The sequence below is a fragment of the Tenrec ecaudatus genome, chromosome 12 (assembly GCF_050624435.1).
Source record: "Tenrec ecaudatus isolate mTenEca1 chromosome 12, mTenEca1.hap1, whole genome shotgun sequence".
Taxonomy (NCBI): domain Eukaryota; kingdom Metazoa; phylum Chordata; class Mammalia; order Afrosoricida; family Tenrecidae; genus Tenrec; species Tenrec ecaudatus.
The window spans coordinates 130,887,886-130,898,081 of NC_134541.1; the positions used below are offsets into that span (position 1 = coordinate 130,887,886).

The 10,196-nt window shown below is 53.6% G+C and overlaps 1 protein-coding gene across 2 annotated transcripts; it reads right to left on the bottom strand.

Annotated features, from left to right (window-relative positions):
- Positions 1–7,225: 7,225 nt before the first annotated feature.
- Positions 7,226–8,259, bottom strand: POP7 (POP7 ribonuclease P/MRP subunit). 2 transcript variants are annotated; one of them, XM_075564941.1, is made up of 2 exons: positions 7,974–8,259; positions 7,226–7,844 (listed from the first exon to the last, which is right to left on the bottom strand). In XM_075564941.1, the coding sequence occupies exon 2, from the start codon at positions 7,834–7,836 to the stop codon at positions 7,423–7,425; it is 414 nt and encodes a 137-aa protein (XP_075421056.1). In that variant the 5' UTR covers positions 7,837–7,844; positions 7,974–8,259; the 3' UTR covers positions 7,226–7,422. The 2 variants fall into 2 exon arrangements, with proteins under 2 accessions (XP_075421056.1, XP_075421055.1); XM_075564940.1 differs by having other exon boundaries at positions 8,042–8,256.
- Positions 8,260–10,196: the final 1,937 nt, after the last annotated feature.

Below are 10,196 nucleotides of genomic sequence, written 5' to 3' on the forward strand. Positions count from 1 at the left end.
CTGAGCAGGCAGAGATGTTGTGACCAGAGGATGGAGGTGAGGAGGTGACAGAAGTAGGCTCTATCACATGGACTCCTCCGGGCAGCCAGCTCAGATGGCAAATCCAAGGAGAAGCTCATTGGCAGCCCCTCTGGGTTGTCCCAGGTGCCCAGGTGGCACCAACCACCAGCCGCCGGGACTCAGTGGGAACAAAGACCTCTGGACTTTCCTCCCTCTTGGCTTCAAGCAGGGGCTCCTCAGGTCAGCTTGGGAGTTCAGTCAGTGGCCCAGAAGATGTGTGCGGAGGGTGAAGTGAGGTGGCTGGGGTCTTGAAGGGTACAGAGGGGGAGGGCTTCCTGGCACTTGAAGAACTGGGAAGGGAGCAAGATGCCGGAGACGGGATTCCCGCCGGAGAGTCGATGGAAGTTCTTTCCAAAGGTCAGTGTGGGGACTAGTTCTTGGCCGCAAAGGAGTCTGTTGGAGTCAGAACCACACATTCAGGCTTCTGCGTCTGTGGGTTCAAGGGCTCATCTGGAGGAATAGAGAGCCTAGGTTAGAGGCCCGAGCTCTGCTCGTCTTGGGCAAATGAATTTATCTCCACCGACAGTTTCGGTAGAGCAGGGGTGGTGAAAAGGGCTGCCGTGGGATTGTACCACACCTGACACATGAGGACCAAACCACCAGCAGCTCCTCAGGAGAAAGACTGGACTCGCTGTTCCACTTACCCAGTGTCCGTCTCAGAAACCCACAGGAGGTCACTAGCAGTCAGCAGTGAGAGAGAGACCCTTTCAGACACTTGCCCCCTGCAAACACTCCTGAATGAAATGGTGGGGGTAGAGGTGGAGATGAAGGGGGCAAACGGCAATTAGGACTGTGTCCATCTGAGTACCTTATTCAACGTCTAGGGCCAATGTGGGAGACCAGCCTGCACAACCGAATGAGCCCTAAGGGGCAGTGGTGTAAAGGAAGGGAAAATTTAAGAGACAGCAGACCAGGCATGCAAAGGCTGACCTCTTCCATGAGGACCGGCACCAGAGAGGGTGCGGTGGAGATATTCTCTCACAGGCAAACAGAATCTCGGGCATGCAAGCCATGTCATACATGACCGAAAGGGGATGTGTGATAGGCACATGTGTGACAGGAAGGAGATGTGCTAGGGACATACATGTAACGGGAAGGTATGTAAACAACAAGATGGGCAGGTTCTATAGTTAAGATGGCGGCTTAATCTTGACCCTCTCTGAGCGGGTTTGACTTTAGGTGTCCCTGAGCACTTCTCCAGGGGAACAATCTATGGTCCTGACTTTCATCAGTGAAAGTCTCCCTCCATTAGGGTCTCCGCCTCCCAGATCTTGAATTATGAGCACAGAGAATTTGTCCACATACGCTATCTTCCCGGTTCTCCATTTCCCATAGGCCAAACAGATTTCTAAACTCACCCCATCAATGTGTCCTCCCCCCACCCCCACCTCACGGCATGGCAGGAAGGCCAGGAGAAACCCCAGAGACGTTGGACTGCAGGAGGTGTTTGGGTCCATCCTAGACAAGCCCTGAGACACGTGGGGCCATCTTTCTTCGCTGCCTCTCCCTCGAGGCTCCCAATCGCTTTCCTCCTTGAAAGAGGTTTGCTGGGCTCAGACCCAGTTACCCTCCGTTTGCGCTCCAGAGCTACTTCCCCCAGTGTGGGGAGTTTTCCTGTCGAAGCACAGTGCAATGAGAAACACTTGACTTAAACAAAACGCTATTGCGACCCAAGTGAGAGGACGTGTGTGCTCTCTTGCACGGCCTGGGTGGGTGCGCTGTTGTCAATCCACATTTCATTTGGCTTCTGGGAGCCTCCGTGACTTAAGGCTGGTGCATGAGCTCTACCGGGCAGCCCTCTGGGTTCTCATCCCCCTTTGGATCTGGTGGGATATATTCCAAGATCAACCACATGACCTGTATGTCCACCTTGGATACCTTCTTCAACATCCAGAGGAAGCACATGCCTGCCCAACCTGTTCTGGGTTCACTGCGAGTTGACATATTACAAGAACCTATCGTCTGTCCCGCGGACACCCACCCCCCCATCTGTGAATAATGAGCTGTTCTGCTCACGTCTAAGTTCACGAACCAGCAGATAATTTTAGTACGTTCCCATCTGCTCATGCCTTGGTTCATGAACCAGCGAGTAATTTTAGGACTTTCAGGAAGGCGTGTTTTTCTTGCCACAAACAAGATTCATAGGCTCGGAGTTGGAAGGGACTTAGGAGGTCCCATGAAGGTGAAGGTCCGCCCTCTGCTTTCGTATTTCCTGGAACAGGACATTTGGTGTTTCTCAAGGGAGCAAAAGCTTATGGTGGAGTAGACAGCAAGCTGTTATTCCCTGCATTCATCCATACATGCATTCATCTCTTCATTCATTCATCAGGTACACGCTATTTAGTGTCCAACTAAACCCCCCGCCATCAAGCCAATTTCAATGCATACACCCCTGTGGGGCTGAGTAGAGTTGCTCCTTATGGTGTCTGCGAAGACTATGAATATTGATGGTAGCAGGTAGCTTCATCTTTGTCCCAAAGATTCGCTAGTGGGTTTGAATCACTGACCTTGTCGTTGGCAGTCTAGCATTGAGCCCACCTAGGCCCCTTCCATTGACTAAAACGGACAATAAGATCACTTCTAGAAGTTGGCTCATCAGTTTGTGACTGAAGAATAGAGAATCCGGGCTCCAGCAGAAACAGGCTTTGTAGCAAAGTACGCTTTTCCATGTACAACACAGTGCGCGATCACTGGGGAAACAAAGGACCATCCCAAATCACCCATTCCAAAACACCCACAATGCCATCAGGAAGACGGAGTCTTTTCACAGGCTCATTGCTTGGAAGGGTAACCTTTAGCTCATCCCAAATGGTTCCCTACGAAGCTACGGTCAACATTCCCTTAGCATCCAGGGTCAGTGATGGTGGAAGGGCTCAGGTGCCATTCTTCTCCAGCCCCGGACCAAGGACCGAGCTGCACGGGAGTAACTCACAAGGGAGCGCCAATAGGCTTTCCTTCTCAACCGGGGCTGTCCTCTTCCGGGCGCTTTGAGCCACAATCGAAAGCCTGGCAAGAACCAAGAACAGGAAATCACATCTCTCCTTCCTCACCAGCCTCTTCACACACTGCCACTGAGCTGATTTCAACTCAGAGGTTCCTCGAAGGCAGAGTAGCACTCTCCTGAGCGTTTCTGGGGCTGTAAATCTTTTTGGAAGCAGACAGCCTCCTCCTCCTATGAAGCAGCTTAGTCCACTGTGACACCAGGGCCCCTTACCCATCCCATTCAGGCCTAAAACCATGTTTTAGGCGAAGCTAATGGCCAACACGTATTGACTTAGCAGCTACCGATTTCCAGCGGAGTTCCAAGCACTACCACACAAAGTATCACTTGATTGTGATTCCATTTTTTAAAACTTTATTGTGAATTAGGTGAAGGTTTACGAAGCAGATCATCGGTTTTATGTTCCATTCAGAAGTGTTTTGCTTCCCCTCATCCATTACAATCCCTCACGGGATCGCGGCAGATCCCATTTTCTCTCTGTGGCTCCTGTTTGTGTTCCGCCTTCTTACGCTATTTTTTCAAAACAGTTGGGTTGACAGGGAATTCGCATATCATACAGTGGTTGAAACATCTTCAAAAGAGTGGTGCCCCCAATAAAATGATTTATTTTTTTAATGAAATAACAAGGGAAAAAAGAAAGAGTGGGGCCATAATCAGTGAAGTCGATTTGAGAGCATCGCCTCTTCCTGGTACCCACTGTTATGCTCCGCATGTTCCCGCAGCCCTGAGAAATTATTAATCCAGTTACTGTCGCTGTAGATTTACCTATCCCGAAGTTCATATAAAGAAAACCAACAAGAGGCAAAATTTTTAAAAAGCCCCCAAAACAACAAAGCATCACTTTAAATTCTGCTTCCTATTAGATTATAAACAACCTCTTGAGGGTGGGACCAGTGATTTGTAGCGCTCGCTCCTGGCAGACCTGGCATCTAGGGAAGATCCTTACAGCTGGTAGGTTCTTGAATGCTTCTGGAGGCCAACCAAATGTTTGCAGCCTCTGTGTTAGACTGGGTAGACCAGAGAAAGAAATTCAGTGCCACTCAGATGTGTGTAAGAGAGAAGTTTCTATCAAGAAGTAGTTATATGTCAGGAAAACATCCCTTCCCAGTCCAGATCAAATCCATGAGTCTGATAGTAGTCCATCAATCTGAGTAGTAGTCTTAAGTCCAATAGTAGCCATCAGTCCCTCTTCAGACGAAGGCAACCTCATGCAATGATGCAGCGTGCAGGAAGATCACCGGCCGGTGGGTACACAGTCCTGTGGATCCCATGGCGCAGTTCATCACAGGGTTCTGGCAGGCCTCAGAGTGGCTCTCCAGCAGGAAGGTGAAGGCAGAGAGAGAGAGAGATATCCCCGGATCCTCCTTATAAGAAGACCACTCCCACCAGCAGGTACCATCACGCTGTGACCCATTTGACAGGAGAGACTCCTCCCATGTCTTCTTCCAGGTGCCACGTTGACACTAAAACCCTAAGCATCACAGCCTCCTTGAGGGCATTTGGACTTGAGTTCTGGCCTCTGAGGGTCTGTTTCTGAGCAAGAGGTCCTCGTGAGGCTTGCAACTGTTGAGTAAAAAGGGAAGGGGCTGCATTTGACCACCACTCATACCTCCATCCTCTTCCTCAGGGTCCCCAGAAAGGGGAGCAGAGGCTACAGTGGTCCTCCCCACAGAGGAGAAACAAGAGTTCCCTGCCCACCACGCAGGGACCGCAGTGGAACAGGGACCCTCTTCATGCCTCCCCCACCAGCCACCCCCCCACACTCGGATGAGATCCAGACTCTCCAGTAGCCACATCCCGCTGGCAAGCAGTGAGTGAACACGGAGAAGAAACAACAAATAGGCTGAGGGAGGAAGCTGCCAAAACAAAGCAAACACAGAAGGGCTGCCTGCCACCACCTCGGCTGGGCCCAGGCCAGGAGCACAGACACACAAGAACACATACGTGCAGGGAGACACATCGCTTCGCCCAGCTCCCTGCCGAAGCCCCACTCCACTCTCGGGGCTCCCAGGCCACGGAGGCCTGCAGTCAAGGCCAATGGGGAAGGGGGGTGGGCTCCCTCAAATGGCCCCAGGGCCTCCTGCTTTCTCGGCATCCTGAATCTCCCGCCCGTTCCGGAAAGCATCCTCTTTAGGCACCAGTCTTCCCTTTTGAATATGCTGAGCCCTCCGCCACAGCTGCCCTCTTCTCGGCCTGGCAAACTGCTCAACGTCCGTCGGCGTTTTGTTTGGTGCTGTCAAGTCAGCTCCAACTCCTCGTGGCCCACGGAGCAACCGAATTGAACCCTGCCCGGTGCTGTCCGTCCTCACAGGCGCTCTGTCCCAGCCCATGCTTGTAGCCACGGGGCCAATCCATCTCGCTGAGGGTCCTCCTCTTCCTTTGCCCCCCCTCTATTTTACCAGGCCTGATGTTTCTCCCAGGGACTGGTCCCTCCTGGTCACAGGTCTAAAGCACGCAAGGCCAAGTCTGCCCTCCTCACTTCTGAGAAGCATGCTGCTGGACTTCTTGCGGGGGAATTGTTTGTCCTCCTGGCAGCCTGTGGTCCTTTCAGGGGACTTTCCTCCTTCAATCCCCAGGTCAAAATTCACACAGGAGCCCCATCAGGAAGGAACCCATCTCCCATTTCACCTTTTCAGGTCATGGCTACGTGGACTCCGTCTCACACACAGAAATGTCTGTGTCCACCTTCCCAGTGCGATGGTGAGTGCCTGGAAGGGCGGGGTCAGGCCAGGTCATACCCATCTCTGTGTCCCGGCGCCCAGCTGCCACTCCCAAGCAACACCGGCCCCTCTGGAGGGTGGGGTCTAGAATTGCTGGATTTCACTGACCCGACATGCCTGTCCTGTCCAACAGGAGTATGTTAGCCCAAAGAACAAGGAGCTCCAGCCACTAAGCCTCCCCACCAAGAGCAAGGGTAAAGCTACTCATCTTCAAACTCCTTGGACCCTGACCACCAGTAGAAATGACTTACCTCATGACTACTACATGTATGTGCAGATGCATGTGCACAGACATACCGGGAAAAGCTTCCATGAAACACTACTCCCTTCGGCTGTACAGTGAGCATTAGATTGCTAACCTCAAAGTGGGCAGCTCAAACCCAACAACTGCTCTTTGGGAGATGTCTGCTCCCATAAAGATTTCCACCACTGGAAACCCTGGATTCTTAGATTGCTAGAGTCGGAATCGACAGTGAGTTTCGTTTCTTTTTTAAGGTTGTGGCTCAGGACACTGATTTCAAGACCCACAAATGGGTCGCTACCCACTTGGATAAACATTGTTTTGGATGACTAGTTAGATAAACGTGAAGACTCAGATAACCCCACAAATAGTTGAACCAAAAAAGCATGATGTGTGCCCAGTCATCAGGGGGCAGGAGGGCACTTCCTTTCTCCTACAGTAGACGGGCCTGCTGGCCCCGTGTTCTAGACCACAGCTGCTCAGCTACTGCAGGCCAAGTCCATGGAACACAGCACGGACTGCCAGAGAACAGACAAATCTATTTCAGAAGTACAGCCAGAGTGCACCTCAGAAGGGAGAAGAGCGAGACTTATTTCACCTACTTGGGACACATTATCAGCCAAGGACATCATGCTTGGTAGATGGTCAGCAGAAACAGAGAACTCCACCGAGATGGATTGACCTAATGGCATCAGGCAGGCCTGGAGAATGTTTCGTTGCTGTCCAGAGGGTCTCGTGAGCCAGAACCAACTGACAGCACCTAAGAACAGTTCCAGGAACTGAAGGAAGCAGTTTTGTCTCTGCCCATACAGCTGGTCCGGCTGCGGGTCAGTGAGTGAACAAGCATACATCGCCCAGGCCTTGCAGGGAGAGTGGAAAACTGGAAATTCAACAGGAGGATGGTCAGGCTCCCCCACAGTCCTCATGCTCCACTATCAAGCATAGTCCCATCTAGGAGCCCTGGTGGCATAATGGGTACACCTTGGGCTGCAGTCCCCCAAAGGTCAGCGGTTTGAAACCATCAGCCACTGACAGGGCTTTCTATCCCTATAAAGGGCTACAATCTCCCAGACACACAGGGGCAGTTCGTGCCTACAGGCTCACTGAGTGGGCATGGACCACGTGGCAATGAATCTGGCTTGGGGTTAGCCTCCCATCTGTCCTCTTGGTGACGTCAGGGACCACTGGGTCAGGACACGAACACAAAGTGGTACTTTTTATTACACGGACAATGGTTAAAAACGATATCGAATCGAGCTACTCTCCCCGACGCAGTCCATTCCCTCCCTTCCAATTCTGAGTCATTTGCGCGGCGGGCCCAGGGCAGTCCTGAGTAGAGACACCTCTCAACCTAACTGTGGCCCCCGGAGGAGGCAGAAGGGGTTCCAGCTTCGTTTCTGCTACTTGGGTGTGACCCGAAAGACCCTGATATGGATGGCTGAGTTGTTGCGGATGCGGACGAGCGGCTCGCGACTATCCGTGTCTGGTTCCAGCTCATCCACCAGCTCCACGGTGGACGTATTGGCGGCCACCTGCAAAGCCCCGAAGCTGCCGGCCTGCAGCTGGAGAGCGATGTTGATGGCGCGGTTGATGGCGAGGCCCAGGCCGTGAATGTAGATCTCAGAGCAGGCGTTTTGACCCCGCGACCCTCCGTCCAGCAGCTTCTGGCAGCGGGCCAGCTGGGCCTTGAAATCCGTCTTCATGTTGACGTAGATGTCATTGGGTCTCCGGGGCAGGCGGTGGGGAAGCCGCTTCCGAAGGGTGTACTCCACAGGGTCCAGCCCCGCCTCCGCGGCTCCCCGGTTCTCTGCCATGCTGCGACCTGGCACGGAAAGGGGGCAGGGTCAGAGATGGGGCACCAGCGACTCTGAATCCTTCCTCACCTACCCTAGGCACGGCGGGCCCCTTCTCGCTTCCCGCGGACTCCCCTTCCCCGAGCCCCGGTCCTCACTCTCGCATCGCTCCGCTCCAACCTCACGCCCCGCCAACGCTCCCCTTCCCCGGCTCTTCCGCGCCTACTCTCTCCGCTCCGCAGCGCCCTCCGAGCGCACGGGGCCCGCGCGCCGCCAGGCCGCTCCAAGGGTGCGCCGATCCGTCGAGCCCCGCAGGCCGCACAGAAGGAAAGATAAGGGAAGGGACGCTGCACGGGGACGCCCAATGGTAGACCACCCGTCGGCAAGGAGCTGCGAAGCGCGCATGCGCGCGCGCCCGGCAGCCCGGGCGGCGAATGCACGAATCGCCTTCCCCGCCTCCATTCCTCCCGCCCCTTTCCTGTAAGATCTCGCGAGATGTCTGAGTCCCGCGAGGTTTCGGGGATGAGGCGATCTACGTGTACACTCGATAGGCGGGGCGGAGCGATAGGGGGCGTGTACTTAATCTTCTGGGGGCGGAGCTAGAAGGGGGAGGGTCCGCTTTCCTGGCCAAGGCTGTTGTCCACTCCGTGCAGGGAAGAGGGAGGCAGGCGGATGGGTTTCTTTCCAAAGAGCCGGGCGGAGGTGAGCACAAGAGAATGTGATTGTGAAGGCGGCTGTAGCCCTCCCTCTGGCCCAAGGGGCGTGGTTGGAGTTGGCTCTGCTGACCCGCCATCTAAGGTCCCGGTGGCCCTGCGACAGAGGTGAGGGGTGCTTGGTGTCAGGCCAGGTTCCTTCGCACCGGGCGGAGGGCAGCGGCCTGGGGCTTCCCCACCGTTCACCGATACCCGATCCTCAGCCCAGTCTTTGTCGAGCCGACTCCCTTCACTCTGGCCCAGGCTTCGTATTTGGAGGGACCTGGGCAGCACCCCACCCTTCGACCTCCGCGGACAGGCGCTTCCACCGGGCCGCCACCCGCGAGCAGGCCGTGCGCCCCCTGGCGGGCGAGGCGGGTTCTAGGCTTAGCAGGGCCAGTGGGAGGGTTGCCCCTCCCTGGGAGCTTCTCTGCCCCTGTCCAGGTGATTTCTGGAGCTTTCTCAGTTAAGAGTTATACCTCCTCCTGTGTAACCATGAGGTGTCAAAGGGATCAGACATCAAAGAACAAAAAATCATATCATTGTAAATGAGGGGGCAGTGCAGACTGGTGACCCAAAGCCCATCTGTAGGTAACTGGACATCCCCTTACAGAAGGGTAGCGGGGAAGAGAAGAGCCAGTCAGGGTGCAGTGTAGCAACGATGAAACATACAACTTTCCCTAGTTCCTAAATGCATCTCCCCCCCCCCGCCCCCACTATCATGACCTACCTTACAAATCCGGCTAGACCTATCTGTACACTGGTACAGATAGGAACCAGAAACACAGGGAATCCAGGACAGATGAACCTTTCAGGACCAGTGGTGAGAGTGAGGATACCAGGAAGGTGGAGGGAGGGTGGGGTAGAAAGGGGGAACTGATTATAAGGATCTACATATAACCTCCTCCCTGGGGGATGGACAACAGGGAAGTGGGTGGAGGGAGACATAGGACAGTGTAAGATATGACACAATAATAATAATTTATAAATTATCAAGGGTTCATGAGCGAGAGGGGAGTGGGGAGGGAGGGGAAAACGAGAAGCTGATACCAAGGGCTCAAGTAGAAAGCAAATGTGTTGAGGATGATGAGGGCAACAAATGTGCAAATGTGCTTGACACAGTGGGTGGATGGATGGATTGTGATAAGATTTGTATGAGCCCCCAATAAAATGATTTCAAAAAAGTTACACCTCATATCGATGCGAATGTGGGGGAGTCGAAGTGGAGACCCAAAGCCCATCTGTAGACAATTGGACGTCCCTCACAGCAGGGTCACAAGGAAGGGACGAGCTAGCCAGGGCGCAGAATAGCACTGAAGAAACACAACATTCTTCTCGTTCTTTAATGCTTCCTCCTCCCACTATCATGACCCCAGTTCTGCCTTAGAAATCCGGCTAGACCAGAGCATGTACACTGGTACAGATAAAAGCTCACAGAATCCAGGACAGATAAACCCCTCAGGACCAATACAGAGAGTAGCGATACCATGGGGTTAGGTGGAAGGTTGGGGGAGAAGGGAAAAACAATCACAGTGATCGACGTCACCACCGCCTAGGGTGACGAAAACAGAAACATGGGTGAAGGGAAACAGTGAATGGTGTCAGATGTGAAAATAATAATAATTTATAACTTATCAAGGGTTCACGAGGGTGGGGGGAAGAAAAGAAGGAGCTGAAATCAAGGACTCA

Bases quoted from the DNA above. Each gene is read 5' to 3' on its own strand.
- POP7 (XM_075564941.1), bottom strand. From the start codon at position 7,836: ATGGCAGAGAACCGGGGAGCCGCGGAGGCGGGGCTGGACCCTGTGGAG.